At 46.2% G+C, this 16,591-nt stretch overlaps 1 protein-coding gene and 1 pseudogene across 3 annotated transcripts in view; both read right to left on the bottom strand.

Moving 5' to 3' along the window:
* PTPRA (protein tyrosine phosphatase receptor type A) overlaps window positions 1-16,591 on the bottom strand; it is a 184,988-nt gene that overhangs the window by 12,185 nt on the left and 156,212 nt on the right. For all 3 annotated transcript variants that reach the window (XM_068565366.1, XM_068565365.1, XM_068565367.1), the window contains 9 exons: window positions 12,563-12,599; window positions 8,706-8,803; window positions 7,273-7,392; window positions 6,313-6,479; window positions 5,674-5,809; window positions 4,835-4,984; window positions 3,566-3,659; window positions 3,171-3,247; window positions 2,564-2,698 (listed from right to left, as the gene is read on the bottom strand). In XM_068565366.1, the coding sequence (XP_068421467.1) occupies window positions 2,564-2,698; window positions 3,171-3,247; window positions 3,566-3,659; window positions 4,835-4,984; window positions 5,674-5,809; window positions 6,313-6,479; window positions 7,273-7,392; window positions 8,706-8,803; window positions 12,563-12,599 (1,014 nt within the window). The remainder of the gene's footprint in view (window positions 1-2,563; window positions 2,699-3,170; window positions 3,248-3,565; window positions 3,660-4,834; window positions 4,985-5,673; window positions 5,810-6,312; window positions 6,480-7,272; window positions 7,393-8,705; window positions 8,804-12,562; window positions 12,600-16,591) is intronic.
* LOC137750554 (proline-rich protein 13 pseudogene) lies at window positions 15,900-16,308 on the bottom strand (annotated as a pseudogene).

Raw genomic sequence — 16,591 nt, 5'->3', positions numbered from 1 at the left:
TAGGTATTGGTATCCCTAAAGAAGCTGAAACAGAGAAGTTTTTCAGTCTTTTCTCTTGCTGCCTTTGTTTACCCTCTTTCCCCTAGATAGCACTAAGTTTCTTGCTATGGTCTGGGGTTGAAAACAGTGATGGTGATACAGAGCTTTGTGGGCAAGGGTCTAACAAGGGTCTATCATGTTTTACTGTCTTTCTGGAGAAGTAGAATGTGGCCTTGGGTTGAGGTGACACCATGCAGAAACTGCTAGAGCTGCTCTGCCCACTCTGATGATGATGGTGGATGCATCAAGCTGCAGCTGATGAGAGGAACTCAGGCCTTACCAAGCCTCTTGGTGTACCCCCCTGGTTTAAACGGTGCAGAAAAATAAAACAGAGAGAAGAGAATTTTAGGTTTTAATTCCTTTGGAATTTTAATGTATACAGAATTTACATTTTTGGATCAGACTTTCTCTCGGAATTTAAATTGGGGGTAGGGAGTGGTGTCAGAATGTATAAATGGAGACACCCTTCATTGTCTCATTTAGGCTTACTGTGTTAATATCTCTGGGAGCTACACTTGATAAGATGAATGGGAGGTGGAACAGAAAGTAAAATTTTATCTTAGAGGCCGGTGAGGCTGGTAAAGAATGTTACTATAACCTGTTCTGTTCCACTTCAGAAGCTTCCGTTTCACTGGCCCTAAGACAGAAGCATAGGCACAGGCACAGTGTTAGTAGGTAGAGGGGAATGGGCCTCATCCAACTGACCGCAGGCCTGGCCAGCGGGCAGGAAAACTTGTGTGTGCATGTCCCCTCTCTCCCCACCTCTACCGGTGAGAAATGCTTCCCGCCCTTCTGCCCTGTACTCTCACTAGGTCTACTTCAAGGATGGAAAAGCCTGACAATCTGACTAGACAGAGTCTGAGGTATTCACTGGGCTGCTTTTTATTACAGGGCAGTGGACTGAGAATGTGCTCGCCATTCCAGCTTTTTCTGCCTGTTCTTTGGACCTGCCCATCATAGATCCAGAGGGTGGAAGTGTGGAGGGAACCTCATGTAGGTCCCTGGTCTATATGTACGTTCCCTCACAGCTTATCAGAGAGGGCCAGGAGACATGCACCTAATTCCTGATAACAAAGTAGCTCATCCCCCAACTGGCCTTTGTCACTCAGGTGTACGCTTCCTCCAAATCTCTCACCTCATCAGTATTGTTATTAATGATAGGTGAAGACCTATAATGTATGTCTGTTGATTAGGTACATGATACAAATCCGAGAAGAACAACTAATGAGTTAAATGATTAAATCTGAAAAAAATCTTGACATAACGGAACATCAGGGTGAGCAAATATCAAGGCTGTATCAAGGTTAAAATAAACAAACTGCCCAAGTACAGAATGGGAAAGATGTGGCTTGGAAAAACTAATGTAAAAAACGTATTTAATTCTTCCTCTCCCCCCTTCCCCCAGTCCAGTCCACCCCACCTCTGCACCATCTCTCGGGGCAGACCCCTTCCTTCTCACCACCCCTGCTGAGTCCAGGCCACCAGCATTACTGTTGCAGCTTCCTCTCTGCTTCTGGCTTGCTTGCTCATTTCTAATCTGTCCTCCTCACCAGAGCCAGATGGATTTTAAGAAACCTACAAATCTGATATTGTCAAGAGTTCTTAAACTGCTTTACAAAATTCAAACTCTTCACTATGGCTTAGAAGGACCTTTTCCCCCGGGCCCTTGCTGGCCTCTCCTGCTCTTTCTCTCGATTCTGACCCCTGTTAAGCTGCGCACCAGGCATCATGGAGCACCCATTTACTGCACTGTGCACCACAGCAGAAAGAGTCTGAAGATAATAAGCACTATCTGAACACAGACTGAGCCACACAGTAATACTGAGAGGGGTGGGGTGGGAGGTGGACACAGAAAGAGTGACTCCTGAGATTGAAAGTGCTCAGTAGAGGCTCCAAGGTTCTGACTCAGGAATAGTGTTAAGAGATTTCCTACACTGAATGGGAGCTGGCCTAGGGGGCCTCTAAGGTCCCTTTATATTCTGAGTATGCTGACAATTCTCAAGGGATTTTTTCTTTAAAAGATTTCCTTGTTATTGAATGTTAACTTACAAGTTTCTTGTTTTTGTTATTTCTCAAATTCTATTGTTTTCTTTTGTGTAGTCAGCAAAGAAGTGACCCATCTTCCCACCAGTCTTCTAGTTAATTTCTCTGGCTTGGAAGGCACTTTCTCCTTAGAGACACTCACACAAGCACCATGTGGGAGCCTCGGTCTGTCTCTGTATCCCTCCTCTCACTAGTTCTGCCCTGCCCGTGGAGGTGGGGTGCAGAGGGTGTGCACAAAGCTAGGCTTGGGGAGACTGTATTCAGGAGAGAAATGAGAGGGTGTGAAATGTCTGGGAACCGAATGGAGGCTCAGACCAGTCCTGAGAGAAGCTGACTGTTCAGATACCAAGCAGCTGGGCAATGGCTCTTTGATTAGTTTAAGTCAAAGAAAAAGTCCAAATACCCTCTTAGCACCCCCCCCACCCCCCCTTTTTTTCATGTGTCTTTTGTCTCCTACGGCCCAGGACCTTTTTGAGCTCACCTGGCCTCTCTCCTCCAGTTCTGTTAGCATCACGATAGAGCAGGATTTCCACTCCCAGATCATTCGCCAGAAGTCCTCAATTGTGTGGAGAAGAGGGCCCTGGCTGGCGATGTAGGAGTCCTTCTGCCGGTAGCCCTATACAGTCCAGGTCAATGGCAGGAGTGAGATGGTTTGATCAGGGAGGGGCTAGTGGAGAAGACAGGCCACTGGGATGGGATGGGGGCTGCCTGGAGACAAACACATCCCAGGCAGAGCTCCCCTTTGGCCACGGACCAAACCCTGGCTGGCATGCTGGTCTTGTAAGAAGATGAGGGAAGTGGGGCTGGGGCTAGGATGGAGACAGCAGGAATGGGAAGGACCAGAGGTTAGTGTTTTTAGTCTTTGGTCTGTGCTGTGAACTTTTCCTTCCAAACTGGTGTTTGCCTTCTGTTCCCTCACTTTCTGCCCTTAGGGGCCCTGACAGACCTAGTGCACAGGAAGGGTATCAGTTCTGTATTTGATGACTGACTCAAAGACCACCCTTCCAAGCATTGGGAGGGCAGCACTGCAAGGCCCAGCTGAATCTCCATGGAGTGTTGGGAGCTCCGGAGACACAGCCACCACTTACATCAATGAAGGATGCGTTCACGTAGTCTGTGTTCTCCTCACCCCTCTTAACTGGAATGATCACTCTGTTGAATTCATCTGCAAGAAGGACAGCAGCTTGTGGCTCCCCAGCATCACCTGTCCTCTTCTCCCTCTCTTTCCATCTATCCCCCCCGACCTCAGCTCTGAGCAGATATAATTCCAGCTGGGCAACAACATGCCTGTTCCTAGCCTAGGAGGCAGAAAACCTTTGGGCTTCATGCTCTTTCCAGAAGCCACTGAAGAACTGGGAACAATAAGAGACAATGCCATAATTCTTGTCTCCAAGCTGATCATTACCTAGTACCCAAGAAGTTCAAAGGGTGAAGGGAAAGGGGGATGGGGCATTAAGGCTTTGGGTGGGGAGAGGGCTCTTACATGGAATGATCTGTAAAACCCGGTTCTTCTTCATGTTGGCTGGAAGGTTTCCGGTCCGCATCTTGTCATTCTGGATTTTGATTGATGTTAATTTCTGAATTGGGAAGGGGAGGGGAAACATTACTATCTCAGTAACTGAACCTGACAAGATTATGTCTGTCACTGGACCTGCATCCAGGGCACACTGGCATACTGCTCTTCTCAGCAGAGCCCTGACCTCCATCATTTCCACATGTTCTTATCAGAACACAGTTTTTCTGTCTTTAATAAGCCAAGAGTGTTTGGGAAACACTGTTTTCCCGGCTCCTGTGGACCATTCTGGGATTCCCTTAGATTGAAACTTTATGATCCTGGAACAAGTAATCTAGTCTTATAGGAGACAGTGTGCCCTTCCTCCCTCTTCTCCCTGCTGTTCTACTCCCAGAGGCTGTCTTAGATTCTTTAGAAAACCTTATTCAAATATATATCCTCCCTTCTCCTTATTCCAAGGTTCCTTCTTGATTTTTGCTACTCAAAGTGTAGCCCATAAACCAGCATCAGCCTCGTCTTGTTACATATGCAGAATCTCAGGTCCCAACTCAGACCAGCTGAAACAGAACCTGCATCATAATAGGATCCCGAGGTAATTCATGTGTACATGATAGCTTCAGGAGTGCTTTAAGGCAGTTGGTCTTCCCCATCCCAATCCAGAAGCTCTTGCTTCTGGGAGCACTTTTATTGATGAGAGTGTGACATGTCCCTTAGGTGTGTTGAGAACCACTGTCTAATGGCATACAGCAGGGGTCAGCAATCTATGGTCCACGAGCCGATCTGGTCTGCTGATTGCAAATGAGGTTTTATGGAAACACGGCCATGCTCATCTGTTTACGTGGTGTTTATGGCTGCTTTTGTGCTATAACAGCAGCGCTAAGTAGTTGCAAATAGAGACCGTATGGCACGCAAAGCCAAAAATATTTACTTTGCAGAGAACGTTTGCTCTTGCTGTACATTATAATTACCTGGGAGGGGGAGCTGGGGGACTTAAAAAAAAATACCATTGCCTGTTTTTGTTTTTTCCCCCCCCTAAACACAACACAAGTGACTCTAACATGCAGGATGGGTTGAGAATGACTAGGGTATGAGTAAAGGGCCAGAGACCCACCTCCTTAACCACCCACACGCTTTGCAAGGGGATTCACCATTTGTTGGTAAATCCACAGGGAGTCAAGCATCCTGTATTCTGTAGGTCACACAGATCCTTCATCCTGAAAGAGCTCAGCTCCAACTTACCTTAAACTCCTCCTCTAATCCATTGTTGCTGGACCCTGGGATTTTGTTGTAAATTTTCTGCAGATGTGTTTCTAGAGAGGTGACTTCCAGTTCTGTATCTCCATAGAGATAATGCTCCAGAAGGGCTTGGTATATGAAGACGTACTGCATCTGAAATGCAGATGATGCCCGAGTTCCCAGTTACACACATGGTCCTGGTGGTGCCAGAGCACTCTCTCCCACTCCCATTTCACTTCAGTACACTTCTTCAATACTAGCAGAGATAAAATGATTCACTCTTGTCCCAATTCAGGGAGGCAGGACTCGAAAGGCATGAGTCCCTCTGGGGGTGCTTAAACTTGGAAGGGAGGGTCCTACTCTGGTACCCTCCTGGAGAGGACAACTCCAACTCCTGCTCATTCAGAGAGCACAGACTGGATAGACGGAGGGGCTGTCAAATTCTGGTGACACACAAAACCTGTGCCAGCCCCCCTCCCCTCCCAGTGCTGTGCCCTTTGAACTCCATGCCCTAACCACAGAGCTGATCTCACTGTTGCTCCTGGACCTGGCTGAGCTGCATCACAACTCTGTGGCAATGGCTCCCTTGGCTGCCCACATACCTACTTCCTTCAGGACCTGTTCCATATCCTTAGAGTCTAGTGCAAATGACATCTGCCCCACCTTCCAGATCCCCCTCGGCACAGCCTCCTCTGTGCTCCATAGTTCTTTTAATACGTAATTTATAAGGGCCCTTCATCACACTGTATGATGATCATTTACAATAACCTGGGAGGCTGAGTAATCCATGAGGCGGGTAGATGTTTTGGTCCTGGAATGCCCCCTACCCACAAACCACTCACGTCTGTTTGCACCATCTGGCAGCGCTGTGCCCGGATCCGGCTTACAAAGCCATAAACGTCCACCTTCCGCTCTGTATGCATCATGTCCAGCATGGCATCAATGACGACAAAGGTTCCTGTACGCCCTACACCCGCACTGTAGCCAGAGAGCAGGAGTATTACTGGGATGGCTAGCACGTCTTGTGGGAACACTCAGGGAGGGGGCAGCACAGGGTAGGGCTCTTTCTTCAAGGCTTTAAATTCTAATTCTGTATGGGGTAGAGCTGGGACTCTCACGGAGCCAACAACTCCACTGTACCCTGAACTCCTTACCTCTAGTTATCAGGACCAGAGAACCTTGACACTTAGAATGGTCTGAAGATTCCAAGTACACAAGGCAGCACTCAACCTAGCTTCTTGGCTTCATAGCAGTGGTCACCCCACCCCCAATCTTGGAGGATTGCCCTTCCCTCTTTCCTCAAGTGCTTTCCACCCAGCACCTAGTTTTCTTGAGGAGTCTCTCTGGATGCTGCCCTGGTGCCCCAAGAGCTCATCCGCTCTGTGCTAGCCTCCTCAGCCAGGGCCCCTGTGCCTTCCCTGCTCTCAGCATGGGAGCAGAATGTGACATGAGTGGGGAGCCAAGGGTCAGGCCACACTGACCTGCAGTGTACCACGATGGCCCCTGCATACTGCGGGTTACAGGCCTTCACCTTCTTGAGGAACTTGAGCATACCAATCGGGGTGAAAGGCACCCCAAAGTCTGGCCAGCTGGTAAAGTGGAACTGAGTGATGAGGCGCTGTGGCTTTCTGTTGGTCACGTCGCCCACCTGTGAATTGAAGAGATCCCTGTGTGTTGGCCCTGATACCCTGGGGTAGGGCAGCACCAGGGGAAGGAGGGTGAGGCTTAGGGGCCAGGGCCAGCTGTGGCTATCACTGACAATGGGAAAGTGAGAGGACTAAACTTCCCAAGAAAGTTTTAACCATGGACAGAGAACCTTCCCAGGAACCCCATGGGGTAGGCAGGCTGTTACTATCATTCACAGCCTACAGATGTGAAATGTGAAACTCAGAAAAGTTAAATGACCTGGTCTAGGTCCCAGGAGTAGTAAAAGGCAAGGTCAGAACTAAAATGCAGGTCTCCTGACTCTTGGTAAGCCCTCTTTTCATAGCACCACACTGCCCTCAGCTGAAGGCAACCTTTGCTCAAGCCTCCAGGGTCGCCCTGGAGGGTCAGGAGCAGGGCCCACCACATCCTTGATGTCAGGAGCCTTTGGGGTAAGAAAGGAGGAGAGGTAAGTCAAGTACCAGAAGATACTGGTGCAATACCTCCTGATGCACTTGGTTCATACCTAGATGACCAAACTCCATCTCAGTAATACTTTTACTCCCAGCCATGAAAAGTCATGAAAATGTTCCCCCCTTAGCTTTGACCAAAAGAAAAAAACAAGAAAAAAGAAAAATCCCCTGGGAGCCCAGAACTCTGATTTCAGAGTTCGAACATTTTGCACACTCAGCAATTCCTGACCACCCTGAGTAAGACGGGGATGACTCAGCCTGTCTGCCCTCTTAATGGTCAGCAGATTCTAAATGAGAACCAAGAAAGGAGGTAGGAGACAGTACCTGTTGAATGCAGAACTTCCGCACTGTGTAGTCCACCAGTACGGTCACATCCTCTACTGACACACGGATATTCCCATAGGTCCAGCAGCCTTGGTCTGGCCAGTACTGGGCGCACTTACACTGGAAAGGAACAGACATGCATCCGCCTGACCTCAGACCTCCCGCCCCCAGCACGTGTAAAGGGCCCTAAAGAAAAGGACCACAAAAGCCCAGACTAAAATCCTCAGAAAGCCCTATGGCCTCTTCTCTCACCTCAGTCAGCTACAGACTTATTTAACTGTTCCTTTTTTTTTGCCACGCCATGCGGCTTGCAGGATCTCAGCTCCCTGACCAGAGAATGAACCCAGGCCACAGCAGTGCCCAGAATCCTAACCACTAGGCCACCAGGGAACTCCCTAACTGTTCTTTTTTTAAGTTCCTCAGCTTCCATCCTGTTTAGCATAATCTCTTAACTTACGCAGAGCCCCAGCCCTATACTTCTCACTCTTTCCCACCTCTAGTCTCTCAGTTCAGGGCAAATTGGAAGCCATTTTACCTACAAAATCTGTACTTCCACAATATCCCAGGTCATGCTCTAGGGGCAAGTCTGTCTGATCCCCTGGAACGAGCAACCTGCTATGAGGGAGTCACCAGGGTGGACTGATGCAGACTGTAAACCTGCCAAGAGAGGCCCAAGGCTTTCTCTGGTTGACTAGGCCTTGGACAGCTCCCAAGAGCCAGAGGTAGGGTTGGAGGAAATGAACCTAAAGCCCAGCCCTAAAGCTATCCCTCCTAAGCCAATCAATACATCCAACAGCCCAGTGTGGGTATCAGGTTGACTCTAGGGCCATCCTGGAGAAAGACTGTCACGAATCGGGATTCCTCTCTGGGGCCTGATCCAGGACTCAGGACTGGTGTTGGCTGTGGCCCAGTGATGGAGCTGACCAGGCATGGACTTGGCAGCCACAGAAAGAAAAGAACCAGTCAGAAGGCTGCCTGAAGGATCAGTTCAGGGGCTCACATTTCCTTGTGCCCTGCAGGGTCTCTCAGTTCATACAGCTCCCTCTGCTATCTCAGGAGGAGGAACAAAACAAAAACAAAAACAAAAAACCCAGGGGAGTGAGGGACTAGAGAAGCCAGGGGAGAAAAGCCCCACTATGGCTCTTCCTTGTCTAATGGCCCAAGTCTTTCTTCCAGGATGTTTTGGATCTAAGGTGAGCTGTTTGGTCACCAGACACAGGGTGTGCCCTAGGTATACCTCTGAGTTCATCGGAGGCTTCCAGGCCACAGGAAAATGTAGTAGGCACACTGGCCTGGGTTCTGTCTGGATGAAGGACAGGCACAGAAGCCACAAAGGGTGGAGAGCCTAGGCTCAAACACAGAACTCCAGCAAAGCAGTCCCTCTGTTGGTCATGCCTGTATCAGGGGCCATTCCATCAAATTTCTCCACTCACCTCCTTTCTCTCCTTCAGATTGGTCACCATGACGATGGTGGCTGTGTTTTGTTCCCAGATCATCCTCCAGAAATCATTCACCGTTTCTTCTTTTGGTCCTATAGTAGCCAACAGCAAAGATGAGAACACACACCAAGAGCAAGAAAGATGCTGGGAAACTGGGAACATTCATTCCTGACTTTTGGAAGCCTGTGCCCACATGCCCCCAGCTAAATATATCACCCATCTACCCATCCACCTACTTACTAACTGAACATTTCCTGTGTATCCACCATGTATGTGCCAGGCACTTCACTAGGGAGTGAAGTGGGGATGTGAGGTTCTTAAAATAAAAAGAGAACATGAATAATGTTTCCCAAGGATACTACACTTGAGGATTAGAAATCATGACCCCTATAGAATACCTATGTTATGGGCGAGATAGTGAGCTATGTGCTTTATATCTCATTTACTCCTTCTTACCATGCTCTGAGGTGGGTGTCATTAGCCAGAGAGGTTGGGTAAATTGCTTAGGCTGAAATTTAAAATTTACCTCCCACACAGCCTTTTCCAGAAAGTCACTAGAAGGGCACAAACAAAGAAAAAGAAAAAAGTGGGATCTAACACAGGAGAGAGACTAACAGAATTCCCAGGGTGTTGGTAGAGGGAAGGCTCAGGATAATTATTCTGCCAGAGGCTAGATCAATCCAGAATGGAACTGAAGGAAGAAGGTTCTAGAAGGATCCCAAGATAAAAAATTAAACTAAAAAAATTACACCTCATGTATCTGAGGGTACTGAGAGGAAATATATACTTCTAGCAAAGAGTTTAAGAGAAAAAAAATCAGTGCTAGGTATATAAAAAACTAAGTGAATAAGGAAAAAAGGCAATTATTAACTCTTGGGAAAGAGGGAAACCAAAAACTGTACCAAAAAAATCATATATTATGTGCTTTAGCTGTGAATAATATTGGCATAGTAATAAGAATGTAAATAACAAATATTATCTTCACCACAAATTGTGATTTAACTCCACTGGGAGAATGGGGAAAAGGGACATGTCTGTCTGAGTGTGAGGTAGTTTGTAAGAGGATTAAATAAGTTATCATCTGTAATAAGAAAAAGTCAACAGATAAAAATGGCTGCTTTAGACTAAAAAAGTGTAGACGAAAGGGGGGAGAACTTTGTTTTTATAGACCTTGTAATACCTTTTGACTTTCTTAAAATTTGTATTCCCTTTGGTAAAAAGAAAAATATTAAAAAGAAAAACAAATAATGACAGAAGTGGACACATACTGGAAAGATGTACAGAGGCAGAATTGTTTCACTGCCTGGCAAGGTCAGGAAAAATCTCCTGGAGAAGATGACATTTGAGCCATATGTTAGGACAGATAAAGTAGATGGGAGTCTAGAAAGGAGGCATAGGGAGAAGAGGTACTCCAGGCAGAGGTGCAGGGGGCTAGCAGCAAGTAAGAGCATGAGACATCCAGGGACTGTAAGGAGTTCAGTGAGGTCACTGTGTAGGGTGTGTAGAAGGTAGAAGATGAAGCTAGAAAGATAGGTGAGGTACCAGGATCTAAAGGGATGGAGGCCAGGCTAAGGAAGGCTTGTTTTACAGATAATGAAAAATCATTCTAGGATTTTCATGAGAGTCTGACAAAAATTTTGCATTAAGAAAGGCCATTCTGGTGGAAGGAATGCAAGGAGCAAAGCTAGGGCCTAGAGGGATCAATCAGTAGGCTACTGCAACAGAGCTGGAACAAGAGATGAGAGTAAGGAAGTGTGGCAGAGAAGGCAGATTTTGGAGAGAGAAACAAGAGGACTAGTCATATGTAAAGCAAGGGACAGGTAGGAGATCTGGATGATCCCAAATCTGGTTTGGTTGATTAGGTAGATTACATTCCAGTCACCATGAATATAGATTACATTCCAGTCTCTAAAGAACATAGGCGAAAAAGCAGCTTTGGGGCTGAGGAAGAGTCACGTTTCAGTTTCTGATGCTGAATCTAGAGTCTGTGGGGGAACTCAAGCGGAAGAGTACAAAGTTGGTTTGAAAATGTGGCTCTGGAGCTCAAGAGAGGCAGCAGCCAGTCAAACAGAGGTGGGTATTAGATGAGGTCTCTCAAAGAGGATACGGAGGGGGAGGAGTAAAGAAGGGGTCAAACACAGAATGCTGGGGATCTTCAAGCATTATTCAAGTTCAGACAGAACAAAAAGCCTGGGAGGCAGAAGAATGGACAGAAATGTGCCATGAAAGACAAGAATGGAGTTTCAAGGGAAGTAGTCATCCACAATATTGAAGAGAAACTATACTTAAGGGGCAGAAAGAAGAATAAGAGCTAGAGAAACAATATTTAGAAAAGTGAGAAAAATCAAGAGAACTGAATGGCAGGAAATAACAGGAGGGTTTCAAGGAGTGTGAAGTACTGTGGAGAAGTTCAAGAGGGAGGGAGTCTGATAAAAGGCTAACGGGGAAATCAAAGGTGAACTTAATTAAGAACTATTTTAGCATCAACAAGGCCCCATGGCAAACAAAGAGAGGATGAGGTTATATGTGGCTGTTGGTGCCAAAATCATCACTGAGTAGGTGGTAGCTGAGGTGGGCCTTGGAGGGTGGACCTGAATTGACAGATGGCTACAGAGGGAGGGAAAGTGGGGTCCAGTTAGGCAAGGGCCAGGTCCTGGTGGGAGACTGCAAGGGCAAGGAGGATCTAAGACTTCTGACCACCTCTGCCTCATTTTACCTCTATCCCTATTTTATCACGATCACAGTACTGTCCAACAGAACTTTCTGTGATGATGGAAATGTTTCATATCTGCACTAATACGGTAGCCTCTAGCCACATGTAGCTATTGAGCCTTAAAATGTGACTAGTGTGATTGAGGAACTGAATTTAAAGTTTTATTTTATTTTATTATTTTTTGGCCTCGCCACACGGCTTGCGGGATCTTAGTTCCATACCCAGGGATTGAACCCGTGCCCTCAGCAGTGAAAGCACAGAGTCCTAACCACTGGACCACCAGGGAGCTCCCCAAAATTTTATTTTAAATAGGCACATGTGGTTAGTGGCTACCGTATTGAACAGGATAGCCACTTACCAAAGCTTCTGTTTATTTTGCTATAAATTATCCTCTACCAACTAAAGGCTCCAAAAAGGCAGAGACCATATTCTGTTTTATTCCCCTACATATCCCCATCACCTAGGCCAGTGCCTGGCACATAATATTAATAAATGGTCAATAAATATTTGTTGAGTGATTAAATAAATGGGCTTTGATGGACCATAATAACATCAATTACTTTTTAGTGCTGCAAGCATCAAGATTTTTTTTTGCTAGGATCCCAAAGGTGAGGACACTTGTTAGAACTTCAGGCTATGGAAACATGTGCAGAGCATGTATAGGACCATGGCATTGGGTCCCTGCTCTGAGGGTTCTTAGACCACTTATCTGTGAATAATAGTGGAGCTCAGGCCCATGAGTGGGAGGAGGAGATGAGTCAGCCTGGACCAGTGAGGTGGCCAATCCTCTTTGGAGACTAAATCCAAATTCCAATTCTGAGCAGCCTGGTTTGAACTTAAGGTTCCCAAACGACCCCAAGACAGAGAACCTCATTAAACTGTGTTGTGTGTGTGTATATAGCCTTCTCCAGTACTTTTTATGCACATATATAAAAGAATTTCTTTCAAAGGATCCCTCGACACTAAGTCATCAAGATGAAGGCCCTTAGTTATAAACCTGCAAGGTAGATTATATTTCTTTCAGGTGGTAATAATTACAGAAAAGCTAATATATTCTGAGTAATCTATTAGCATTTGGAAGAAAAATCCCAAATCCATTCATGGTTAAGCCCAAGAGTAAAAAATTATCTTACTTTACCTTGTGCAGCAATGAATTTGTTCTTTTCTTGGTAGCCCTGGGGGTGGGGTGGGAGAGGAGCAGAGGAGAAACAGAAAGTGAAAACCCAAAAATGGATAGGAATGAAATCCTCCAGACTCCCAACCAGTTTACAAAGACTTCCTTGTGAAAAGGTCCAGGCAATTAACAAGGCTTTCCATTCTAGAAATTTTCATGGGATTAGCTTTGGATAGCAGGAAGCAAAGATTACATGGTCTAGGCAGTCTTCTTAAAGTGAATTATTAACAAACATTAGTATAAGAACATCCAAATAACAACTCCTAGGCTAGACCCTGTTCTGATGCTCTCTTAGCTGCTGACAATCTGGGTCTTAGTGTTAATGTGTAGGAACCCTCCAAGTCAGAAGCATGTGAGGCTGGGCCCACACGAGGAAGGAAAAAGGGTTATTTTCTTGCTGATGCTTTACCCAGGTGCAAAAGTTTTCGGGGAATAGCCCATGGGTATGGTGTAACAGCTCCCAGTGTTTGACAAGAGGGTTCTCCATTACAGGAAGTGGGAGACAAAGAAGCCAAGGAGCCTGGGGACGTCACTTAATAGATAAGGAGCCTCTGAAAAACTGACACTGGCAGTAACTTTCTTTACTGTTTAGTCATACATCTTTTCAACCTCATTGTTTAAATATAGTGTTCACTTGAGACGTCCCAGGTAAGTGAAAAATCATTTGATTTAAGGATTGTAAATCACCTTCTGCCTCTCTCAGACAGCACTAAGATGGGCAATGAGGGAGGCAGCTTCATGGATGGGATACCATACCAAGGTGATGATGTGAAATACTAGTCTGCAAGGCAGTGGCAGAGTAAAGGAGGGGGCCGAGTCTGAGAAGCCACTTCCTATTCCAGCTCAAACAAGGTCAGGGCAGGGTTGCTTCCCAGCACTGGAGAAAGCTTTAGGCCTCAATATGGACATGTTTAGAGTTAACAATAAGAAGCTTGTTAAGATTTTTATTAAGAGGAATTCTCCAAAAGTTTTCAACCATTAGAAGATGGAAACTGATAAAGCCTTAATTCAGGATGCTGCATTCTGCTTATGGCACTAAACCTGTAATTAAAACTGAGACGCTCTTAAGAGTATGTTAAGCCGTATAATATCCTTGCTCCAGGAGAAGTTGCTGCCAAGTTCTCGCTGGAGCATGTGGGTCATGAATAGCTTAAAAGCACTGTTGGAGGGCCCAGCCCCAAAGTGCTTCCTGCTCCATCTTTACCAGGAGTGTGCTATATATCCCCCATGAAAACATGCCTACATAGTGATATGCTGACATTGCTCAACCAGTAAGGAATAACTAGAATGAGGCAAAACTACTGATCTTCCTTGTGTTATGTGCAAGGGAAAGATGAAATGTGGCTCCCTGGTTCCTGAGACATCTTTGGATTCTGAAAGTCAAATGCCAAGTTGGCTCTAGGTGGCACCTACATTCCTACCAGTTTAAAAACAAAAACAAAACACTTCTAAAGACCCTCTATACCCTTAGACACCTCAAGGTGACAGAGGAAGCTGGTCCCTCCTAAGACTCCAGGAGGGAAGCCCAGTTGCCGTCTGTACTGCCTATTTCATCTTCTCCTGTTACCAATGTCAGGTTCACTTTCAGACCTTTGTATTCTCCAAACCATAGAACCCATCCCCCCTGCCTGCTGCCACCACTCCGTGGTACCACCTCTCTTCAAGATTCATGTGTGATCTTGGTTCTGTGCGCAAAAAGGGCTTGGTAAATGATTGCCAGGGGGTGGGAATGGGGAGTAACTGTATATGGACAAGAAGGTTCTTTCTGGGGTGAGCAAAAAGTTCTAAAACTAAGAGGCAATAGCTAAAAGGTACAGCGTTTCTCTTCTGAGGTGATGAAAATGTTCTAAAATTGGTCATAGTTGCACGTATCTGTGAATATACTAAAAACCACTGAATTGTAAATTTTAAGTGGGTGAAAATTATGGTATGTGAATTGCATCAATAAAGCCACTAACAAAGTTCTAAAACAATTATAGTGATGACAGCATAACTTGGTAAACTTACTAAAAATCACTGAATTCTACATTTTATTTTTTTTTATTTTTTAGGAAGTTTTTTTTAGTTACGTTGACCAGTTAACATGATAGTGTATGGTCAGATTAGTAATAGATTGCTTTTTTTTTTTTAAAATTTATTTATTTATGGCTGTGTTGGGTCTTCGTTTCTGTGCGAGGGCTTTCTCTAGTTGTGGCAAGCGGGGGCCACTCTTCATCGCGGTGCGCGGGCCTCTCACTATCGCGGCCTCTCTCGTGGCGGAGCACAGGCTCCAGACGTGCAGGCTCAGTAATTGTGGCTCACGGGCCCAGCTGCTCCATGGCATGTGGGATCCTCCCAGACCAGGGCTCGAACCCGTGTCCCCTGCATTGGCAGGCAGATTCCCAACCACTGCGCCACCAGGGAAGCCCTGAATTCTACATTTTAAATGTTTGAATTTCTGTTACATAAACTGTACCTCTATCATGTTGGGAGGAAAAAAGGGTTTCGTAAGTGTAACTGGCAGCCCACAACAAATGGCCACAATTTGTTTTAGCAAAGGTTATTGCCTGCCTCTATACTCCAAGTCCTAAGGACATCTGCTCCCTCTTTCCCACCGGATCTCTCATCTGCACTCAACCCCGCTGACCACCTAACACTTCTCCATGCTTTACTCTTTGCCCTCTGAGATGCTCTTCTCTCCTTGTCTCGTTCTGTCTCACTAATGAGCACCTCTTGCCCAGTGTGCTTTGGCAGAGGTTTGTGGGCTCCAGGGCCCACTCTTCTCTCTCTAATGACTTCAAAGGCCATGGCTTTGGAATCTCTCCCCTGAGCTCAGATTAATGATGCCCAACTATGCTGGATACATCCACGTGGATCACCCTATACTCTTTTTTTTTTTAAACAAGAAAGGTATAGGTTGTTTTTTTCCCCCATAATTAAATTTCCACAGCATCTCCCCAAGCATAAGTATTACACAAGAATGTAAAAAATCACATTTTACACATTTACACAATGTGTGTAAAAAATCACGTCTTCAGCATTTTAGCTCAAATCTCACCATCTTCGAAAAAATAGATCTCTTGCAAAACTCATCAGCTAAAAGTTCTATCAAAGCAGTGCGAAGATGACCTTTGCTAGCCCATGGCAATTCTTTTCCCATTTTCCCTCGCCAGTTAGGGTTGAATAGCAGAGTGAGGCTCAGATTGCGGAGGTGAGGTGGGGAGGGACACAAGGGCTAATTTCCCCCAGTACAAGATGGCATCTAAAGCTTGATGGGAGAGCAGAACTGGAGAGACTGAAGGAAAGGGTCCAGGCCCTGTATTCAGTCAGAGTCACTGCTGGAAGAGGAGGAAGAGGAGGAATGCTTGCCATGCTTGTGGTGTTTCTGCTTCTTTTTATGAGCGTTCTTCATTTTCTTCTGCATCTCCTTGTCCATCACCATTCCTGGTCCTACCATGCCAGGAGCCAATACCAGGGTCAGGTGGTGGGTATGGAGGGGGGTAGGGACCTGAGGGTTGGCATCCTGGATACCCTAGTTGTGGCACAGGATGACAGGGCCCACCAGGGTGAAAAGCTGGATTCCCCTGGGGTGCTCCTGGGGGAGTGGGAAAGGGGTCTGGAGGAAAGGTCGGGTTGGCAGGTGGTGGATGAGCAGGACTGCAACCTCCAGGGTACCCGATGTTAGGGGGCTGTGGATATGGCCCTGGCTGCCCAGCACTGGGATTCCACATGTTCAGGTGTTTCCTCCAGCCCAGAAATGGAGAAAGAAGGAAACTCCACCCTAAATACACTCTACAGGGTATCACCCTATACTCTCTCATATATTAATCAATCACCATATCCTGCTAAATTCTACCTCCAAAGTGGTTTTTACTTTGATGCTTCTTCTTCAACCCTTCTACCCTCACCATCTGTAGCATGCTCCTGTAACAGCCCTCAATCGGCCCTTCCTAAATCCATGTTGCACACGGTAACCTGAGTGATCAATATACAAATGTGGCCATATTGCTCCTT

Source organism: Eschrichtius robustus, chromosome 16, assembly GCF_028021215.1.
Source record: "Eschrichtius robustus isolate mEscRob2 chromosome 16, mEscRob2.pri, whole genome shotgun sequence".
NCBI classification, from domain to species: domain Eukaryota; kingdom Metazoa; phylum Chordata; class Mammalia; order Artiodactyla; family Eschrichtiidae; genus Eschrichtius; species Eschrichtius robustus.
The sequence above is the reverse complement of the archived record's forward strand: the minus strand, read 5'-3'. Positions and strand labels throughout refer to the sequence as shown.